The sequence below is a fragment of the Struthio camelus genome, chromosome 2, assembly GCF_040807025.1.
Source record: "Struthio camelus isolate bStrCam1 chromosome 2, bStrCam1.hap1, whole genome shotgun sequence".
Classification (NCBI taxonomy): Eukaryota; Metazoa; Chordata; class Aves; order Struthioniformes; family Struthionidae; genus Struthio; species Struthio camelus.
The window spans coordinates 75,082,907-75,106,070 of NC_090943.1; the positions used below are offsets into that span (position 1 = coordinate 75,082,907).

At 45.0% G+C, this 23,164-nt stretch overlaps 1 protein-coding gene across 4 annotated transcripts in view; it reads left to right on the forward strand.

Annotated features, from left to right (window-relative positions):
• Positions 1–416: 416 nt before the first annotated feature.
• TMEFF1 (transmembrane protein with EGF like and two follistatin like domains 1) overlaps positions 417–23,164 on the forward strand; it is a 115,638-nt gene continuing 92,890 nt past the window's right edge. The window contains exon 1 of one of the 4 annotated variants that reach the window (XM_068936314.1): positions 417–971. In XM_068936314.1, coding sequence (XP_068792415.1) covers positions 716–971 — 256 coding nt within the window. In that variant the 5' untranslated portion in view covers positions 417–715. The remainder of the gene's footprint in view (positions 972–23,164) is intronic. The other 3 variants (XM_068936311.1, XM_068936313.1, XM_068936315.1) reach the window with 3 other exon arrangements.

Genomic DNA, 23,164 nt, shown 5'->3' on the forward strand with positions numbered 1-23,164 from the left:
ACCCGCTTTGCATCCATTCGCCATTATTATTCCCGCAAGCCTTTCAGTGGCACCTACCACTGGCCCCCCGAGCGATGGGCAGGGGCTGCCGCCGCCGCGTTGCCGCCCGCATCCGCGGGGCTGCCGCGCCCTGCTCCCCGCGCGGGTCTCCCGCGCCGCCACCTCCCCCGGCCCGGCCCGGCCCGGCCAGGCCTCTGAGCGAGGCAGCGGTGCCGCCGCTGCCGGGCCACCGTCCGCCTCCCCGCCGCTTGCCTTGCCAGCGGAGAAGCCCCTTACCTCCCCTCTGGCTCCCGGGGGAGGGGGCTGCCATCACGTGTGCTTCCTCTTCCTTCCCCCTCCCCCTCCCTCTCCCTCCGCGGCGGCGGCGGCGGTAGCGGCAGCCGCCTCAGCCCCGCTCCCTTTGTTGTAGCCGGAGCGGCGGCGGTGCCGGGCGCCGAGCACAAAGGAGCGCGGCCGGGGGGGAGCCGCCCCGCCGGCAGCGCGCCGCCGAGGCAGCCGCCGCACGGCCGGGCTGCGGGAGCCGCACCGCACCGCACCGCACCGCACCGCACCGCACCGCAGGGCCAGCCCTGCCGCGGCCAGGCGTTGGCGGAGGCGCCGGCGGGCGCGGGCGGCGCCGGATCTCTCTGGCCGCCGCGGCGGGGATGCTGAAGGCTTGCTCCGGGCCGGCGGAGAAGAGACGGTCTCGCCCGGGCGGCACTCCGGGCTCCGGCTGATGCCGTGGGCCTGCCGCCGCCGCCATCCCGCTGCCCCGGCGCTGCTCCTCGGCCGCCCCCTCGCCATGGTAGGAGAGAGCCCGGCCGCCGCCCGGCCGCTGCTGCGAGCGGGACCCCCTCTGGCGCTGTGCTGCACCTCGGCCCTCCTGGTGCTCGCCCTCTCCGCGCTGCCCGCCAGCCGTGCGTCCAACCCCCTGCCTGGCAGCGAGTGCCAAAGCGGCGGCACCGGCAAGGGGAAAGGCATCAACTGCTCAGGTAATGCCCCGCCGGCAGCACCCAGCGGGGCCCCCGCAGCGCTCCCCGCACAGGCGCGGCGTGGCCGCCCCCGCCCCGGCGGGCGGCCGGCACAACAGCCCGCGCCCACGCGTGCACGTGGGGAGGCTGAGCCTGAGCCGACCCGCTCCGGCTTCCCGTTGGCCCGGCCCGGCTCACGGCGCCCTCCCCTCCCCTCCCCGCGGCGCTGCGCGGCGCGGCTCTGCGCTGCGGGCGGTGGAAGACAAAGGAGTGGCGCTGTCACTCGGCCCCGGCCGCGGTGGGGGCTCTGGCGGGCAGGGGATCGCCCTCTCCAGGGCGGGGGGGCACGAGGGGCTCCCCCGAGCGAGGGGAGAGTTTGCCGCCGTCTGTCACCTTTTGTCTTTCTCTCTTTCTCCCCCTCCGTCCTCAGTAGGGGCAGGTGCATGCCAGCCACCCTCGGGGCTACCTCCCCGGTCGCCCTCCCCACGGGGCTCCCATTCCACACTTTGTCCGTCCTGCCTGAGAAAGAGGGGAAATAGCCTGGAGATACCACGTGAGCGTAACCCATTATAGCATTTACACAGAATATTTCTTCTGCCTCCCTGTCTCTCTGGTCATGTATACAGAACCTGAGACTTAATATAGCCTCTCCCTCTTTCTCTGGTTGCTAGGTAGAATCGCTGTGGATGAGATGTAGACAGCAAATACTCTATTACATATTCAGTAAACATTTTTAAGGATTTTTCTTGTTTCAGTTCCATGGCAGGGGAAAGCTTTATTATTTTTGCCAATACTAAGCCATAAATATATGCTAATATAGTACAGTTTCAATGTAGATGGACGGGTTTGATGTGATAGCACCACATTTTCTTAAAACTTGAGGGATGTGGTACGCTGAAATTTTTCTGAAGTAGCACAAAGTAAATATGTGCAATATGAGGTTAATAATTTGCTAAGGACGCTTCTTGTTTTTCCTCTGCAAAATAAAATATTCAGATAAGCTAATTTAATTTGTATCTGAAAAAATGCTGAGAATACCTCCTTTTTCTTTTTAAAATAAGATTTATTCCACTAGAATGATTGCTGCTGAAAGCTGTATAAAGTGCCTTCTCCAAGGTGATGAACATTTCTTCCACTGTGCTCAGAGCGCCCTGCTCCCATTGTCTTCAGTGGGATTTGGAGGGCAATTTGCACTTTGGAAGGAGCTATTAGGACTTTACAGAAGAGGGTCATAATTCTGTATAACAGCTTTCAAGAAATGAGCGAATGGTACAGTGATGTTTCTCCCATTTACATTTTATAATGTGGATGATGCGGATGTGCAGGTTATCAAATTCATAAACCAGAAAAAAGTGTCAAAATAATTTTTGCAATATAATAAATCTCACTGCTATTCATTCTCAATACCCTTATTTGTTCTTAATTTTAGCCAGTCTTGACATCTAGTATAATGGTTTGTGGCACCACCACACAACTATGTTATTGCTCCTTCGCTTTTTTATTCTATTTGTATGAATGTCATGGTTATTTTTAAAGAGAGGTTAACAGGTTAATGTGTCACTGGCATTAGTGGCTTGCCCATCAGAGGCATGTAGGTCATTAGAACATAGCACGTGCATAAATCAGTGAAATTAAGTATGCAAGGCTGATGAAATATATGAGGAAGTTTCTAAGATAATGTGGCATGCATGGATACTGTTATTCTTTAGAAACTATAGTTGTTAGAGGACTTTCCAACCTGGAATTAGAAAACTGTATGCTGTGTCAAAGACATTCAAAATGATTCAGTTCTAGTAAAAATAGGCAGAAGCAAATATGTATGCTATATACCTATGTATGACAGGTGCTGTTTTAGTGTAACTGTAAAAATATGAAAGAACAATTTAATTCAGAAATCCAATACTCAGATTTTGCTCTGTTAACTGTTTTGGGCAAAACTACTGTGTCTCAGTTCTCAACATTAATTTTAAAAGAACTAATAATACCAACATGAAATATTTGGGACAGATTTTTCCCCTCACGTACCTCTGTATAGCTTCATTAACTTTTACTGGTTAAGTTACTCCCGGCAAAAGACGAGTTTCCTGTATTTACACCTGGGGCCAGATATATTGACGTTAGCACCTTTCTCAGCGGAGCGCTATCATATAGGTTGCCATTTATACTGAAAGTTAAACTTAAGAATATTATCAGTACTTTTTCTTCAAACGTTTGGACTCTATAAATTACTTCCATACTCCAAGAAGCAGAAAACATATTTTATCTATTATTTTCTCATTTTAATATTTGCATCTGGTTGATCTTCTGCCCTGGAACAGTTTCTTAAACTTTTTGGGATAGTCCTTGAGGTTATAACATTTTATCATCACTAGATTATGTAGCTACCTATAAAATCTTTACCAGCACTACTTTATTTTTCATTCAATTGTTAGGCAATTATGAACGTCTCTTCTTGATTCCTTCAGAATACATTCCTTAAGAAAGAGCTGCTGTAATAAAAGAATATTGCAGGGTGGAAAATACAGGCAGGTAGCATGAAAGCTAAGGTAGCTTTTTAATCCCTGATTCTGCCTTTTCTGTATGCATTACAGTTTGATATTTTGTTAAATTATGATGTGATTGCATCATCACTGGCCCTAGGAAGGACATCCAATCAATTGATTACAGTAGGAGACAGAGAATTATATATAGTTAACTATAGTGTATGTGTGCGTATGTGTGTATACTATATATAGGACTATATATAGTTAATTGATGATGTGGCATTCTAAGCATTTGTTCATCTGTAGATCCATACTTTGGTAAGCTGGATATACTGAAATGGCCCCATTTTACACAGGATGGGGCAAAACCCAGAAGTTGTGTTTCCTTTCTGAAAAAGAACACAGCTAACAAATCCTAAAATTTGTGCTTTGTAGGTGTTATTTTATTCCCAGCTTTACCTGTAGTCATCTTATGTAACATTTCTGGTAGGATGGAGTGATATTTGCTTCTCTGCTCCGGTTACAAGATAGTCTTGTCCTTAATAAAGACTGTGAACTATAGGGGATTATTAAGCATCCTGAGTGTAAAGGTAAGCACAAAATGCAGTTAGTTCATGAGCTCCTAATCCACTGGTAGTCCCCGGAGGCACACCACATATGGAATTTTCAGCTTCAGTCCAGTTGAATCCCCAGCTGAATCCTTCAAATCACAACTTCAGCCACAGAGGTTAGAATTTGAGGAGATTATAACTGAGCAAATGCAGAGAATTTCAGTGCAAGGTACATGATCTTAACACTAGGCATTGCTCAGTGCATTGGTTTGGATTTGTGTACCTGGCATTTTAATTAACAGTGATATGTTTCTGTTAGAAAGCATTTCAATTTGCTACTCTTTTATGTAACAGTATCTGCTTGTTTATGATGATTCCATGCATCTGTTATGAGTCTCATAGGTGGTATGCTATCCCCAGATTCTTAAATTCTTGTTGAATAAAGTGGATAAAGAAAAAATTGATTAAAGATAATTTATTGAGGATTGAATGAGGTCAAGGAAAAATTAAGGGCACTCTCCCTTTCATAGAATTCCTCTTCTGAGGAGCCTGAATGCTTTTTTTTTTTTTTTTAAAAAAAACATAATCATATCAACTTGCAATAGCTTGTAGATAAAACTAGATGGAAAGCACAGAGGGAAGGGAATGGATGGAAAAAAGAAAATATCCATTCTGTGATATGGAGATGACTATAGGTATGATGTGCTGTTCATTGAGCTTAGAAGTACAGGCTGTCAAAAAGCTTATAAATTTTTAGACCGGACAGCAGAGAAAGCTATAGTTGAGCAATTCTTAACCATATACATGGTAACTTAACTTTAAAAATGCTTTAGGTAAATGGTTTCATCCACGAACAAATTCGCAGAGTAGGTTAGACAGACAGAGAATGTGAAAATAGTAGAACAAAGAGAGAAATGAGCATAACAGAGCACTGCAACAGGTTGCCCAGGGAGATTATGGAGTCTCCATCCTTGGAGATATTCAAAAACTACCCTGTCCTCTGGACAGTGTTCCGGGCAACATGCATGCTCTAGGTGACCCTGCTTGAGCAGGGAGGTTGGACTACATGATCTTCAGAGGTCCCTTCCAACCTCAGCTGTTTTATGATTCTGTGAAGTGAAGCAGAAATGTTTGAAGTAGTAAATCAACAGGAATACAACAACCACAAGCAAAAAGCATGTATTTTGATGTTTTAAAATGTAGTAGGATGAGAAGGGAGGGGTATACATCATCAGTGGAATAAAAGTATCTTAAAACTAGGCAACAGTAGTGGGTTCTGAGAAGGGATGTGAGTGGAACATGTTGACTCATACGCAAGAAGAAGCAACTAAGGAAGCAGTATGAGAGAAAATACAAAGCTGAGAATGGGAGCCAGGCATAAAGGATGAACACAGATGTGTTCAAGAACTAACCACATCATATGTTTTTGTTTTCAAAGTATGTTCCCCCCCCCCCCATATAAACAGAGCTTTAGAGGAAGAAAAGTTGGGAAGAACACAGAAGGTGAGTGAGAAGAGCAACAAGAGATAGGAGGATAAGGCAGGAACATGCAGCGAGGTTGACAAGTCTGACTACTATCTCAATAGATGAGAAAAATCACATTAATTGTTGATTACCATGCACATGCAAAGAAGGAGCAGTGAGTTCAAAGCAGGGCTACTATCTCTTGTTACGTGAGATGCATGACATACCATAGAGAAGGAACACCTCTTCTTATCTGGTCGTTGCTTCCTGTCTACTTGCCACCATAGACAAATCTAATCTCATTCAAAATTCTCAAGTCTTTTTTTTCCCCAGCACCTCCTGCTGAGATCATTGTCTGTTCCCCAATACGTTTGACATGCAGCAGAGGCTGTTAGATTAGTGACTCTTTTTGTTAAGTGTCAGCAAGTCTGCTCTGCAGACTCTGTAGCAGGATTCTCAAGCTCAGTATCACTGGATATCAGTGCCAGTAGAAGAGGTATAGCATATACACTTCAAGAAAAAAAAAATCTGTTTAGGTCTTGTCTGTGTACCACTTTGTTGTGGTATGTGTAACATATTTGTACACTAATCTTCTGGTGTAATCAGTGACTGGGAATTAAGAGCATACCTTCTGCATCTTGTCTGTGGACTACAGCAGTGCTTGCTTGTTCAGTGTTTGGCAGCTTGTGAGGATAGCAGGAAGTGATAAAATTGAGGTCACAATGGCTACATCAAAATCATCTTTACTTCACCTTTCTCCTCTGCCAACAGAGGCAGCGAACAGACGCAGCAGTTTGCGCAGCAGTGTCTGGGCTCTGCCTGGGCCTTTTGTGGGCCTTGTTGGAAGTTGTGGAGACTTTCTGGGGACCCCCGAGGAACTAGACGGTGCTTGCTGCTAGCAGGAAGGGAGAGCTGGGCAAGGACTCCTGCAGGGGACCTTGACTTAACTTCTCCTGGGAAGTTCTAGCTAGGTGGGGCTGCTGCTAACGAGCTCTCTGGGCTGCCCTGGTCAGAGGGAGTTGGGGCTTTTGTTTCAGGCGGCTCCTGATTGGGTGGGTCAAGCACCCTTGTGAGTCACTGCTAGGCAGAGGCCTATATAAGAGCCAGGCCTAGAGCGCAGCTCCCAGAGCGCAGCCAACAGAGGCAGTGAACAGACGCAGCAGTTTGCGCAGCAGTTCGCGCAGAAGGGTGCCAGAAGGCAAAGAAGGCATCTCTCCATTTTACACAGTGGTGTGTCCTTCCCCAGGCATGGTCATGACACGCCGCAGAGCACGTTCCCCAGTGGCTGCGGGAGGTGCTGCATTGGCTGTGTCTGAGGCCTCAACCCAGACAGACCCTCAGACAGCAGATGCAGCTCTGCAGGTGTCAGGCTGCAGGCAGTGCCTGGGGCCTCTCCGCGAGGCCTGGGCTGACAGTCAGCTCTCCTGTGTGAGGTGTGCTGTGGTTGACCAGTTGCGTCACCAGATAAAGGAGTTACAGGAGGAGGTTAGTAGGCTGCGTAGCATCCGAGAGGATGAGCGGGAGATTGACAGGGTGTTCTCGGAGATTGTTCAGCTCCGGGAGTCCCCTGCCCCGACTGCAGCGGAGGTGTCAGAGGGCTCAGCACCGTGTGTAAAGGTGCATCATAACGCTGTTGAAGAGGGCTGGAAGCTGGTGACCTCTCGCAGAAGGAGAAAGGCTCTTGCTCCTCCTCAAGACTTACCCTTGAAGAACAAGTTTAGCGCCCTCCAAGCCGAGGAGGAGCTGGGCATGGCTCCAAGGGAGGCAACTGGCCTGGCAGACCCTGTGCCGTGCAGGAACCCCCGGAAGAAACGGCGAGTGATTGTTGTGGGTGACTCCCTGCTGCAGGGGACAGAGGCACCTATCTGCCGACCTGATCTCTTGTCCAGAGAGGTTTGCTGCCTGCCAGGGGCTCGAAGAAGAGATGTCGTGGAAAGACTGCCAAGGCTTGTCCATGCATCAGACTACTACCCTCTGCTGATCTTCCATGTGGGTGCTAATGACACGAAAGGCAAACTGGAAACCATCAAACGGGACTTCAGAGCTCTGGGAATGGTGGTGAAGGGTCTGGGAGCCCAGGTCGTTTTCTCCTCAATCTTGCCTGTGAGGGGAAAGGACAGGAGGAGGAGTAGACGAGTTTTCCAAGTTAACAGCTGGCTGCGCCGCTGGTGTTGGCAACAGGGCTTTGGTTTCTATGACCATGGGACCCTGTTTGAAGATCAACAGCTGATGGGGAGAGACGGGATCCACCTTACCAAGCGGGGCACGCGCGTCTTTGCCAACAGATTGGCCAGCCTGGTAAGGAGGGCTTTAAACTAGGCAAGATGGGGGAAGGGGAGTGGTATAGTGGCAGGGGAGTCAGTAAAACACCGTTCAAGTCAGGATGCCTCCAGCGGGTGCATACAACCAGGGGAGACAGCATGCAACATGGCTATGGAGGATCCTCTTGCACCTCTTCTGGGAAGCCTGTGTGCTTGACTGGCTCTCTCAAATGCCTGTATACCAATGCACGCAGCATGGGGAATAAGCAGGAAGAGTTAGAGATCTGTGTGCGGTCGCAGGGCCATGATCTCATTGCAGTGACAGAGACATGGTGGGATAGTTCACATGACTGGGATGCTGTCATGGATGGCTATGTGCTTTTTAGGAAAGACAGGCCAGGAAGGCGAGGTGGTGGAGTTGCTCTTTATGTGAGGGAGCAACTAGAATGTATGGAGCTCTGCCTCGGGGTGGATGAAGAGCAAGTTGAGAGCCTATGGGTAAGGATTAAAGGGCAGGGTAACATGGGTGACACTGTTGTGGGGGTTTACTACAGGCCACCTGATCAGGAGGAAGTCGTCGATGAGGCCTTCTACAGACAGCTGGAAGAAGCCTCACGATCACAGGCCCTGGTTCTCATGGGAGACTTCAACCACCCTGACATCTGCTGGGAAGACAGCACAGCTAGGCACAAACAGTCAAAGAGGTTCCTGCAGCGCACTGAGGATAATTTCTTGACCCAGGTGGTGGAGACGCCAACGAGGAGAGGTGCAATGCTAGACCTTGTACTAACGAACAAAGAAGGTCTAGTTGGAGATGTGAAGGTTGGGGGCAGCCTTGGCTGCAGTGACCATGAGATGGTGGAGTTCAGGATCCTGCGAGGAGGGAGCAGGGCAATGAGTAGGATTGCAACGCTGGACTTCAGGAGAGCTGACTTTGGCCTCTTCAGGGACCTACTTAGGGGAATCTCCTGGGGTAGGGCCCTAGAAGGAAGAGGGGTCCAAGAGAGCTGGTTAATATTCAAGCGTCACTTCCTCCAGGCTCAGGATCAGTGCATCCCTCTGAGGAAGAAGTTCAGCAAAGCGGGCAGGAGACCTGCATGGATGAGCAAGGAACTCCTGGCCAAACTCCAGCAGAAGAAGGAAGTGTACAGAATGTGGAAAAGGGGACAGGCCACTTGGGAGGAATACAGGGACATTGTCAGAGCGTGCAGGGATACAACAAGGAAGGCTAAGGCCCAGTTGGAATTAAATCTGGCAAGGGATGTCAAGGACAACAAGAAGGCCTTCTTCAAATACATCAATAGCAAAAGGAAGACTAGGGAAAACGTGGGCCCGCTGCTGAATGGGGCGGGTGCCCTGGTGACGAAGGATACAGAGAAGGCAGAGTTGCTGAATGCCTTCTTTGCTTCCGTCTTCACTGCTAAGGCCAGTCCTGAGGAATTCCAGACCTTGGAGACAAGAGAGGAAGGCTGGAGAAAGGAAGACTCTCCCTTGGTGGAGGAGGATCGGGTTAGAGATCTTTTGTCCAAACTTGACATCCACAAATCCACGGGCCCCGATGGGATGCACCCACGAGTGCTGAGGGAGCTGGCGGATGATATCGCTAGGCCACTCTCCATCCTCTTGGGAAGGTCCTGGAGATCAGGAGAGGTGCCTGAGGACTGGAAGAAAGCCAATGTCACGCCAGTCTTCCAAAAGGGCAAGAAGGAGGAGCCAGGAAACTACAGGCCTGTCAGCCTCACCTCCATCCCGGGAAAGGTGATGGAACAGCTCCTCCTGGAGGTCCTCACTAAGCATCTGGAGGACAAGAACGTGATCAGGAGTAGGCAGCATGGATTCACCAAAGGGAAATCATGCTTGACCAATCGGATAGCCTTCTATGACAGAATGACTGGCTGGGTAGATGAGGGCAGAGCAGTGGATGTTGTCTTTCTGGACTTCAGCAAGGCTTTTGACACTGTCTCCCATCACATCCTCCTAGGTAAGCTCAGGAAGTGTGGGCTAGATGAGTGGACAGTGAGGTGGCTTGAGAACTGGCTGGATGGCCGAGCTCAGAGGGTTGTGGTGAATGGCGCAGAGTCAAGTTGGAGGCCTGTGGCTAGTGGTGTCCCCCAGGGGTCAGTCCTGGCTCCAGTCTTGTTCAATGTATTCATCAATGACCTGGAGGAAGGGACAGAGTGCACCCTCAGCAAGTTTGCTGATGATACTAAACTGGGGGGAGTGGCTGACACACCAGAAGACTGTGCTGCCATTCAGAGGGACCTGGACAGGCTGGAGAGGTGGGCGGAGAGGAACCTCCCGAAGTTCAACAAAGGCAAGTGCAAGGTCCTGCACCTAGGCAGGAATAATCCCATGCACCAGTACAGGCTGGGGACTGACCTGTTGGAAAGTAGCTCTGCCGAGAAGGACCTGGGAGTGCTGGTGGACACCAAGTTGAGCATGAGGCAGCAGTGTGCCCTTGTGGCCAAGAAGGCCAATGGGATCCTAGGGTGCATTAGGCAGAGTGTTGCCAGCAGGTCGAGGGAGGTGATCCTGCCCCTCTATTCAGCCCTGGTGAGGCCTCACCTGGAGTCCTGTGTCCAGTTCTGGGCTCCCCAGTTCAAGAGAGACATGGCACTCCTGGAGCGAGTCCAGCGGAGGGCTACCAAGATGATTAGAGGGCTGGAGCATCTCTCCTATGAAGAAAGACTGCAAGAGCTGGGCCTGTTCAGCCTGGAGAAGAGAAGATTGAGAGGGGATCTCATCAACGTGTACAAGTATCTGAAGGGGGAGTGTCAAGAGGATGAGGCCAGCCTCTTCTCCGTGGTGCCCAGCAACAGGACAAGAGGCAATGGGCAGAAACTGAACCACAGGAAGTTCCATCTGAACCTGAGAAAAAACTTCTTCACTGTGAGGGTGACAGAGCATTGGAACAGGTTGCCCAGAGGGGTGGTGGAGTCTCCTTCGCTGGAGATATTCAAAACCCGTCTGGATGTGATCCTGGGCAATATGCTCTAGGTGACCCTGCTTGAGCAGGGAGGTTGGACTAGATGATCTCCAGAGGTCCCTTCCAACCTAAACGATTCTGTGATTCTGTGATTCTGTGATACTTCCTTCCAAAGGATTTAACACTCATAGAATGGTCTGGGTAGAAAGAACATTGAGAATTTTTCAAAAAGTAAATGCTAAAAACTAAACAAACAAGGATTTGTGTTTGCTAGGGTTAGAAATACAATGCGTGGGACATAAGCTCTAAGTGCCTAAGGGAACAATTTTCCACAGAGAAACTTATTCAATTATCTTTGCAAGGGTTTCTTTCTCAGAAGCATCTAAGACATGTTAGCATGGAAGAGAAGGCATAATTTCAAAAATACTTATTGTAAATTATAGTTTTAGGGTTCAAACCAGGATAAAGTGTCACTGTTTTAAAGTTTGTAACCATATATGCCAGCTGCAGTTGAAAACTTCACCTTTTTCCTTAGGATAAGAAAGAGGTGTAAAACTGGTCACATCTGGGAGAAGGCCTGAGTTTAAGAACGGGCTTGACTGAACAGAGTTTTATATATGCTCTTTCCTTACTCTTGGCTTCTATGTTGTGGGAAGTGCGGGTCCAGACTGACTTCCATGGTGATGGGGAAGAGGCGAGCATGCGTAGCTCATGCAGTCCTGCCTGTGTTCAGTCCTTTCGGTACACATGAGCACAAATTTGGGCTGATATTATCCTGAGGCATGGACCCTTCCAGCCGGTCAGTACCAGAGCTCATGGGGACTGTGTGATTCAGAATCGGATGTGGCCTCAAGACTGGGTCTTATCCGTTCTTCAGCTCAACTGCTGGAACAGACATAACTTTTGTGGGGGCTTTTTTTGTGAGAATTAAGGGTTGGAGTTGGTGGGTGGTTTTTTTTTTTGGGGGGGGGAGGGGGGTATGTCATTCAAAGTTACGCTAGACCAAAACAACATGAGTTAGAGATCTGAAACCGTAGTGACAAGAATGTAAAAGTAGAGGATAGAGGAGAGGTCTGGATCCAGTTAAGTTAGCCTAATTGTTAAGAAATACATATCATTTTGTTTATGTAGGTAAATTTAATCTGATATGATATACTGGACTAAAACAATTGGTTATTTTATCTAAGATACTCTTACTTATGTCCCTATAAACGTATGATAATGGTCAAGCCAGATAAATGGGTATGTGTTTGTGGTCAGTCAAGCTTCTGATGTAAATGATCTAGAACTAGTTAGGTTACGTATCACTTTGGGAAACTATCATAAGGCATTAGAATATAAATCAGATATAAGTAAAAAGTAGAAACAATGACTAAAATGAGAAATTAAATCTTAGACAGTAACATACATGTTTGTTTTCTATTAGTCTAATTTTTTAGCTATGAAATGCCCTGGTAATACAGATTGTTACACTGATTAAAAGAGTCAAAAGGTAGTTGAAGTAGGATTGAAAGTGTCAGAGTAGCAGAAAATTATCTCGTAGTATGTGTCACTCCATCATTTTTTACCAGTGAGGACTGATAGCATGATGGAACAATTGAAGCTTGACTGAAGAGGCTGAATAGAATCTAATTCACTTACAATTTTTAGAAAAGAGGAGCTATATTTGTGTGTGGAAAATTTTGGCAAAAGAATGCCCCTTCTGTACCAAGACTTCTCTTATAATTCCCATTAAAGGGAAAATAAGAAGTGTCTTTATTAAGAGCAGTGTGGCCCCTTTATTGCTGTTGATGTAAGGAAAAGTAGTTTGTACTTACAGCCTAATGGCTTTCTTCTAGAGTTGACAGTCTGGATTGCCTACATTTCTCTGAGCCGCAAAGGCATTTTCAGCCTTAAGTTACGCAGAACATGTAAAGGTAGCTTCTAATACTGTGCTGAATTATATTCATGCAGCTCCAGTGCATTAAGTTCAGCCTTGGTGTAAATATGAATAGCTATACATCAATTGGTGAACAGATTTTTTTTTTTTTTTTTTTTTTTACCTCAGGGCTGAAATTGGTCTGTTACTTCACTTAAGTTGCTTGGGTGTGAGATGAAGGGCCAAATTTTCTCCTCAATCCTGCCTGTGAGGGGGAAGAATGGGAGGAGGAGTAGACGAGTTTTCCAAGTTAACAACTGTCTGTGCTGCTGATGTTGGCAACAGGATTTTCGTTTCTATGACTATGGGACCCTGTTTGAAGATCAACAGCTGATGGGGAGAGATGGGATCCACCTTACCAAGCGGGGCACGCGTGTCTTTGCCAACAGGTTGGCTAGCCTGGTGAGGAGGGCTTTAAACTAGGCAAGATGGGGGAAGGGGAGTGGTATAGTGGCAGGGTAGTCAGTAAAACACTGCTCAAGTCAGGATGCCTCCAGCGGGTGCATGCAGCCAGGGGAGACAGCACGGGACATGGCTATGGAGGATCGTCTTACACTGCTTCTGGGAAACCTGCATGCTCGAATACCTCTCTGAAGTGCCTGTACACCAATGCATGCAGCATGGGGAATAAGCAGGAAGAACTAGAGATCTGTGTGCAGTTGCAGGGCCATTGCAATTACAGAGACATGGTGGGATAGCTCACAGGACTGGCAGGCTGTCGTGGATGGCTACGTGCTTTTTAGGAAAGACAGGCCAGGAAGGCCAAGGGTGGAGTTGCTCTTTATGTGAGGGAGCAACTGGAATGTATGGAGCTCTGCCTCAGGGTGGATGATGAGCAGGTTGAGAGCTCATGGGTAAGGATGTCCTCGTGATAAAGGATACAGAGAAGGCAGAGTTACTGAAAGCCTTCTTTACTGCTAAGGCCAGCACTCAGGAATTCCGGACCTTGGAGACAAGAGAGGAAGGCTGGAGAAAGGAAGACTCTCCCTTGGTGGAGAAGGATCGGGTTAGAGATCTTTTTGTCCAAACTTGACGTCCATAAATCCATGGGCCCCGATGGGATACATCCACGAGTGCTGAGGGAGCTGGCAGATGTCATCGCTAGGCCACTCTCCATCATCTTGGAAAGCTCCTGGAGATCAGGAGAGGTGCCTGAGGACTGGAAGAAAGCCAATGTCACCGCAGACTTCCAAAAGGGCAAGGAGGAGGAGCCAGGAAACTACAGGCCTGTCAGCCTCCCCTCCATCCCTGGAAAGGCTCCTCCTGGAACAGCTCCTCCTGGAACAGCCCTGGAACAGCTCCTCCTGGAGGTCCTCACTAAGCATCTGGAGGACAAGCAGGTGATCAGGAGTCGTCAGCACGGATTGACCAAAGGGAAATCATGCTTGACCAATCTGATCGCCTTCTGTGATGGGATGACTGGCTGGGTAGATGAGGGCAGAGCAGTGGATGTTGTCTCCCTGGACTTCAGCAAGGCTTTGGACACTGTCTCCCATCACATCCTCATAGGCACAGAGTGCACCCTCAGCAAGTGTGCTGATGATCCAAAACTAGGGGGAGTGGCCGACACACCACAAGGCTGTGCTGCCATTCAGAGGGACCTGGACAGGCTGGAGAGCTGGGCGGAGAGGAACCTCCTGCAGTTCAACAAAGGCAAGTGCAGGGTCCTGCACCTCGGGTGGAAGAACCCCATGCAGCAGTACAGGTTGGGGGTTGACGCGCTGGAAAGCAGCTCTGCCGAGAAGGACCTGGGAGTGCTGGTGGACAACAAGTTAAGCATGAGGCAGCAGTGTGCCCTTGTGGCCAGGAGGGCCAATGGTATGCTGGGGTGCATGAGGCAGAGTGTTGCCAGCAGGTGGAGGGAGGTGATCCTGCCCCTCTCCTCAGCCCTGGGGAGGCCTCACCTGGAGTACTGTGTCCAGTTCTGGGCTCCCCAGTACAAGAGAGGCATGGCCCTACTGGAGAGATTCCAGTGGAGGGCTATAAAGATGATGAGGAGACTGTAGCATGCCTCATCTGAGGAAAGGCTGAGAGAGCTGGGCCTGTTCAGCCTGGAGAAGAGAAGACCGAGAGGGGCGATCTCATCAATGTGTACAAGTATCTGAAGGGAAGATGTCGAGAGGGTGGGGCCAGACTTCTCTCTGGTGCCCAGCGACAGGACAAGAGCCAGCGGGCACAAACTGAAACACGGGAAGTTCCGTCTGAAGATGAGGAAAAACTTCTTTCCTGTGAGGGTGACGGAGCACTGGAACAGCTTGCCCAGAGAGGTTGTGGGGTCTCCTTCCCTGGAGATATTCAAAACCTGCCCAGAGGCAACGTGCTCTAGAGGACCCTGCATGAGCAGGGGGTTTGGACTAGATGATCTCCAGAGGTGCCTTCCAGATTTGGCCATTCTGTGGATTTAGCCACATCCATATTTATGTAAGTCAAAGTTCCTTGATTCTCTGCTATAACCCAGGAAATAGTGCCTAGCTGATGATAATTAGAAAGTCTCCCTCAAGTGCTATGAACTGACTAGGCACATTTTGCACCATATATGGTAACTGGTAACTGGTGCTCCTCAGCCCCAGGAACTGCAGAGAAAACGACGCATGAGCTGGCTAATCTGGCATTACATTTGCTGAGGGAATTCCCAGGAGGGAATAGTGAATAGTTGTCATCTGCTTTGTACTACATGAGTGGCACAATGGGAACAAATCAGAGCAAGGAATATATCTGAAGGAGTGGTGGTCTTTTGTCTGCATTTTAAATAATGCTTGTCTCTTAGTCCAAAATGTTGGGTATCATAGGACTAGTCACTTTATCTAATTTGCCTATTTAGTGGTCTACAGAGATATCATTAGCTCTGAGAGGGCTGGAATTCATTAGTTCTCTATATTTGTAAAACTGGTGGCTTTACCAGGTGCTGCGTTATCCACAGCTATGAAGAGATAATGAGGCACGTGACCATACCTTATGATATAGATTCTATGCTGTGGCATGCTTATAAAGTCATAAATCCCTAGCAAATCCTTTTGAGGCTATCAAATGGGGTTAGCAGAAGCTTTGAGAATCATATTTCTCCTTGCATTTCAGTAAGGATAAGCTAGCAGGTAAAATGGAAGTATTGGCTATAGATTTCACTGGCAAGAATCTGTATAGGAGGAAAACATACTGCAGTAAGCTGAACAACTCCTCAGTGGTGCTGTATTCATTAAAAGTGTAATGCAGTTCTTAAAGTTTAAAACAAACAGAACTTATAACACGGATCTGTCCTGGTCTGTGACTTACTGGAATTACTAGAATTCAGTAAGCAACCTGAATGACCTACTAGGGTTTTGTTTGTTTTCTCCTCATGACTTTTATGTTGCTGGTTATTTTGCTAATTTTCCAGGGTTCTACTGACTGTTTAATTATGGTTTTCAAAACCAGCCATAAATAGCTTAGCGTATGAGTGTTTGGAGGAGTTCAGGCAAATCTAATTATTCTCCAGCACTATTCATACCACTTATGTTTCAGAGAGATTACACAAGAGTTAATTTATTGCCTTTCTTTACATACAGAACAGGTTTCTAATGCTATTTTTACATGGGTATGTGTATCATAAGAATACATTGCAATAGTTTTATAATTTGTAGATCTCTTAATGGATTCTAATGAGTCTTTGAACTGCAAGAGGAAAATTTGAGCTTTCTGTATTAATTCTGAAACCATCAGATTGAACTGTTATGTTTCAGTCTCTTACACAAACAATACTCTCTTGACTGGAATTAGTTTCAATATTGCATTCTGAAAATAAAAGAATGCATCTTTCATTTAAATTCATTTAAATTTAAAAGAACTCATCTTTCATTTAAAATTAGTAATTACTTAAGATACTTCTATAAATTCTTTAGTTTGATGTAGGCTGGCAGGGCCCATAGAGATCTGGAGGTATGATTTGCTCTGATTAAGTTTTCAAGTGTGTACCAGTTGTTTCCTCCTTGAAAATGTCTGTAGCTTTAGAATGTTCAACACTGTGACTACAATCTTTCAGAATACAAATACTGGAACATGCTTTAATACTTTCCATAGATAACTTGTTCTTTTTTTTAATATGTTAGTGTTTCATTTTCTATATCTAGTTAATTTTCACAACTCGCTTAAAAAGATGTGTTTCTTTCTTTGCTTTTAAATAAAAAGGTAATATTCACATAAAGGATCTTGTCATATAGTCTAGCTGTCAAACTGACAATCCGTCAAACGGACTGGTTTGTCATGCACGTGGCTGGAAGGGGTCTCCCATACTGAGCCTCCTTGGTCACTGTTTCTACCCTGCAGCCTAATCCTCAGAGTTATCAATTTCTTTCTTTATTAACTCCTGAGCCTCTCTAACTCACATAACATACACTATTTGCTTATGCTCTTGCTAATAGCATTTAAAAGTTTGTTTAAAAGGCTTAATACACAACTTATTTTTTTTAAATTTTATAATGAAAACTGTATAATAAAGAGAATAAACATTAAGGCCATTCATTATAAGAACATCTTGCTCTTATAACTTCCATGTTTAAAAGTTTCCTATTTCAGGAAGATATCTAGTAACTTGTTTCATAGTCAATGTATTTTCAAAGCTCTCTAAAACTCATACACAGACCAAATTAGCCTGAAAACTCTGATTTGTACATGGTTTATGGCTTTTTGTATAAATTAGTGTTTACATTTGGGTGAAAACTTGGATGTTAGGAACATCATGGATTAGGGCACCCTAGATTTTTTTTTTAATAGATCATGATGTATGCAATGGACAGCTTCCACTATTTTGAATTATTGCATCCTATTTGAGTTGCCTTAAGAAAAAAGCATCCAGACTTTGAGAAATGCCCAATTAGTGAGTATGTCTGGAAAGTCTGATTTGAGCAACTTATCTAGCTTTACAAATGGGTGAAAGAATTACATTTGCTTAAATAGCATTAATTCCGGAATCTTTTTTCTGAGTACTTGATTTGCTCTTTTATTATGGCTTTGCTTAACATAGATTCCTTAAAAAAAAAAAACAAACAAACAAACAAAAAAACCCCTGCCCAAGGGCTTAAACTGAACAAGTTTAAAGCCATCAGACCCCAGCAGAGATCTATCTATCTGTCTCTTGAATTAATGGCATAATGGTGGGTACCACTGAGATTAGTTCTCCTATGTGGACCAGACATCTGAAAAAAGACACAGAATTTTTATATCTAGGATATAAAAAGGAAAGGAAAGATCTAGCAATCCTGGGCTCTCTGTCAAGGCCTGAGATCAATTGTATTCCAGTGATTATTGTTCAAAAAAGTGCTTCTTCCTCTGTGTGATCTCTGTCCTCTAACTTTCCTCTTGTGCTTCTGTTGTATCAGCCTTCATCTCTTTCCTTCCTAGATAATTCTCAACTTGGTACTCAGACTGTTTTCTATGCTCCAGCCAGGAGAGCACTGAGAACATATGCATAGGACACAGTTTTCCCGCTCTTTATTTTGGGTGCTGATATCCGGAAGGATTGCATAAAAGGTAAAGCGTGGGAAGAATGTTCCTAGTAGCATGTAACAGATAAACCTCTTTCAGCAGTTAACCACTTGAGACAGGTTAGGCTGATTTTCACATAGCAGAATGCAGTGCTTTGAGCCCTGGAAAATATACCTGCTTCACTCGACTTTGTATGGTATGCGCTTGCATAAGAGAATGGGGAAAACTCAAACAACTTAATGGTACAAGTTGCAATTGTATCACTTAACAAAAAAAAAAAAAAAAAAAAAAGACAAAATGCCATATGTGCCCCAGCCTCATTCTTAGAAACAACACAGATGATTTTCCTGAAATTTTCTGTTAAAACAATGAGTTCCATAAATAACTCAAAACAGGTTCTTATGATGTAAAATGTTATACAGCATTAACTAAAAGTATAGTTGTCAGCTCTGTGTATAATTGCAACTTATCAGTTAGCTAGTTGCATTCCAATCGAACAACTCTGCATTTGGTTAGGAAAGTGTTTGGAAGTTAGAAAGGCCAACATTTTATTTGTTTCCAGACAGATACTCTAAATACAAAAGAATGATGAGATTTCTTACACTTAACAGAGATTTGTTCTGTGGGGATGAAATGAATATCACAACCCCCCCCCCCCCCCATGACAGTTTTCTTCATGCATTACTGGACTATCAGACTCACTTTCTCAAATAATTCAAATACATGCCCTCATTTCCATGTGAATGTTCTTGTGGTTCCCTTACAAATACGCCTGCAAAAACAGTGTACAGCTTTTTCTTGCAAGCTCAGTAAGCCTGAATATTTCTTGTTAGGGAAAGGAAAATAATATGAAAGTATCAAATATTTATTCTGTTTACCACACAGAAAAATTAGTTGAATAATAACATAACACTAGATAGGAAAAATTTTTATAGAGCAAGAAGAAAAAATTAAAGTTTTGGTTTTTTTTTTTTTTTTGACAGAAAGCTTGACTTAAGTATGGTTTTATGAGTCCAAGTACTGGTTCCTCACTGTGGAGAGGAAGAAAGTGCCCTCCCTCTGCCCCTCTCCACCCATGATTTCTCCTTCCTGTTCCTGGCTATGTCACACCACAGACCTTTTCCCACTTCTGGCACTCAGTTAACCCCCTTCTGGACTTAGTCAACTCACTAAAAAATGGCAGAGAATGAGAGAATGAACCCAGTAAAAAGTGGCTATTTTACTTTCATAGTGTTATTCAGGGCTTAACGCATGTTCTGGCAAGTGCCAGATACAATAGGATCATGAGGCTGAGCGCAGCGAGAGATGGGAAGGAGAGCTGAGGCCTCATCTCCATCCGTCCCAGTGAGCTCTTGTGTCAGTTCATCAGCCTTTTAAACCATATCCTCGTTGTATCTATAAGCGTTTCTGTAGGAGGAACTCATGTGCAAACCTCTTCGTCCTAGGGAAGAAGCAATGTAAACTCAAGCGCTATATCAAATAAGAAGATAAAGTCTTTTAAGAAAATTTTTTTACCTCTTCACTTGCTTAGTGAGGACATATGTGTATTTTACATGTGGAATGACTTTTGAATGAGTTCCTGATATTTCTTAATGAACAAGCTTCACAGATTTAGTTTCTCATGCCTCCCTGATTATTACAGACTCTTGCAATCGCTACGGCTTTAAATACATCTTATGCCATAGATTTTCATCTTTTCACTGAAACCTTGAATATCAGTACTTTTCTGTGTAAAGACCAGAAATCTTGTGGAGTAAAGATCTGGAGCTTTCTGAAAACGGGGCATGTATGGGGATGTGGAATCAGATTACCAGATATGTTTTCTATAGATTTTCAGAGTTACTAAAGTCTTATCAGATACAAAAAGCTTGTTCTCTTTTTTGTATTTATGCATAGCCAGTATAAAAGCAGTGTATATGATTCATTTTCTAATTTAATTTGCCTTGTTCTTCATGTTACATTTCACTAAATATATTTACTTTTATTTGTACTTTTCCACATGACAAAATTTGTCTGCAAGAAAGGAATATAAAGCTCCAGAAAAGCTTTTATAGACGGAGAATAAGCAGCAAAACATTAGATGGGAATCTAATGCAAGATGTTAAGCACTATCTTTCCTGAAATCTATGAGCAATTAAACTTCTTATTCCACAGAAGAACTTGAAACCTGTAAAGTAGTATGATAACATAACGGGAAGCAGCTCTTAATGAGCTTATGCAGTTATTGTAAGTTGAGAACAATTGCATCTTCAGCAAACAAAATACTGAGAATACACTGTCATTAAATGTTGATGATAATGCAGTCACAACAATAGCAATGTATATCAGTCTCAAAGAGCTATTAAATTTACTATGTCTTCTATGATGAGCAAAAACAAGCAAAGAAAATAAAACACAGCTCTAGGAAAAAAAAAGGATTAAACCAAGAATGCATGCTAGCTCACAGAAAAGAACAACCAAGTTCACCCTGAATGGCAAAAACAAAACAACCCCAATGAAACAAAACATAAACCTTTATCTCAGAGGAATGCTGTTTTTTAGAGTTAGAATCTCTGGAAATATGCTTATTGGGAGATTTTAATCACTTCATCAAACTAGTAATAGAAACATTAATGATTTCTAATCGACTCAAACTCAGTGTCTCTTGGGGTTTGCTTCAGCATCTGAATTTACAAGAGCTACATCTGCCAACTTGGCTCATGAGCACAAAACCTAAGGAAAAACTGGCTATTTCTGAGAGAGATGTGAACCCTCTCCACTCTAACAAGAGAGCTGATCTGAAGTATACAGCTTTTTCCTTTCGTTTATGGAAACACACTTCACAAGTGTTGGACAGTAGGAAAGCTGTGGACATGGTGGCTGTACCACCCTTCTGCTCCTGCCCCTCCCTGCAATCTGGTATCACCTGCAAGCTTGCCAAGGGTCTGTTCTGTCTCATCATAGGCCATAGGTGAAGATATACAAAGGTATCTGTTCCTGATGTACTCTGCTTTTTACTGGCCATGAATAAGACATCAAGCCATTGACTATCACCCTTTAAGCCTGGCAGTCTAGCCAATTTGCAACCTATCTAACAGTCTTGTCTGTCCAGGCAGCTTCAAAATGAGACTGCTATGGCAGATAATGCCAGAAGTCTAAATGAAGTATATATCATCCTTCATGCACATAGCCACTTATTTTTTCTTCATAGAAGCAAATGAGTTGGGTCAAGCATGATTTGCCCTTGATAAAGCCATGCCGACTATTCTTGCTAACCTTCTTGTCCTTTCTGTATTTGGAGATGTATTCTAAGAGGACAATATTCAGGGGACTTTCCAGGGACTGAGGTGAGGCTGACTGGCTGTTCCCTGTGTCCTCTTCCTTGCCTACCTTAAAGATGGGAATAACTTTAGCCTTTTCCCAGACACGAGGGACCTCCCCCTATGACAGTGATTTTTCACAGATGCTAGACAGCAGCCTCGCAATCACATTTGTCAGCCTCCTTGGGTGAAAACCATCTGGCCCCGTGGATCTGAACACATCTAGCTTTTCTAAGTAGTCTTTAAACTGTTGATTCTCTGTTGCTGGCTGTTCCTGTCTTTCCTGAACCAGACTGATACCTGCTGGGGTCTGGTGAAAGGCTTTATCTATGAAGACTAAGACGAAAAAGGACACTGTGTACTTTAGTCTCGTTTCATGTCTGTTGCTTGATTCTTTTCCCCATATCCATCAACAGACACACTTTTTTGCTGAAATTACTTTTACAAATAACATTCCTGTAGAATTGTCTCTTTTTATCCCTAACGTTCCTTGCTAGCCTTAGCTCCAGCTGGGCTTTGGCCTTTGTGGGTTTTGTGTGAAAGTACCCAAGAAACGCTTTTATTCTCCTCTTTTGTTGCTTATCTTTATTCATATGTCTTGTGTACTCTCTTTTTGTGTTTTTCATTCATTGAGAATTTTCTTTTAGCCAAATGGGCATTCTGCCAAAAAGGTAAATTTAAAACAAGGGATAGTCAGAGCAAAAAATACAGCTACAGGTGTAGCTGAAAAAATACAGTAGGTGACTGACTGTTCTAGAGCAGATAGATTCAGGCTGATAAGGGCAAAGATTTTAAAACAAGACATAGTGATGTCTCTGTCCAAGATGAGGATACTCACTGTAAGGAGATCAGGGTGGGTGAGATGCCAGACTGTTTTTCTTGCTTTTTAGTAAATTCTGTACTTCATGCTAAACTTCATACTACTGCAGCAACGTTGCTACTAAGATAGCTGTACTTGAATCACTGTGTGGAGTGGACAGGGTAGCACGAAAGTAATGAAAGCAAACAGCTTTCTGAGGAGTTGGAAGAGCTTTGCCTGTCATTTACCTTGTCTTGCTACCATGTAGCAAGAATCTGCTGAAGGTTTAGTATATAAGAGAAATTGAAAAGGGTAATTGGCTGGATGTTGGAAAAGGTGTGGCAGGATGGCAAAGTCAGGTCTATGGTATGAGAAAAGTTATTCAGCAAAGAGGAATGTGAAGATCAAAAGATCAGAAAGAAGAGCTCATTAAGCCGGGGTCAAGACGATAATACAGGCTAAAACAAGTAAGAAGGAAGAGGTCGTCATTCAGAAGTGAATGAAAAATACTAAAGTCAAGATCAAAATTGTTTGATATCCAGGTAAGAGTTAAAAAAATGGGAAGAGAAAAAGGCAGACATCAGAATAGAAGGACTAGTACAAAGGGGGCTTTTGAGACAACAGCTTGGAAAGAAGTGAAAAAATTGTGTTGGACTCAAAAGAGGAGAAAGCAGAAGGAGCCCACAGAGCGAGAAGCCACTGGCAAGCAAAATTTGATCAAGAGAGAATAGGTATTCAGGGAGTCAGAGCACAGTAAGAGGAGATGATGGTAGTGTGAGCATGATAGGAAGACATCAAGGACAGCAATGAGGGTGCTGGAAAAGCAATTGAAGAAAAGTTGAAAAAGAGAGAAGAGAGTAATGGACTGGAAGTGGATCCAGCTGTGGAATTGGATAAGAGGGAGAAAAAGTAAATCAAGAGGAAAGATCAATGTGTCGAAGATTCCAGAGAGAACCTTCCTATTTTAAGAGGCAGGAGATGGGAAATTAATTCATCAACATCTAATTTCTTTCTTCTTATATTTATCTTTCTTAAAACAAAACAAAAACTGAGAAA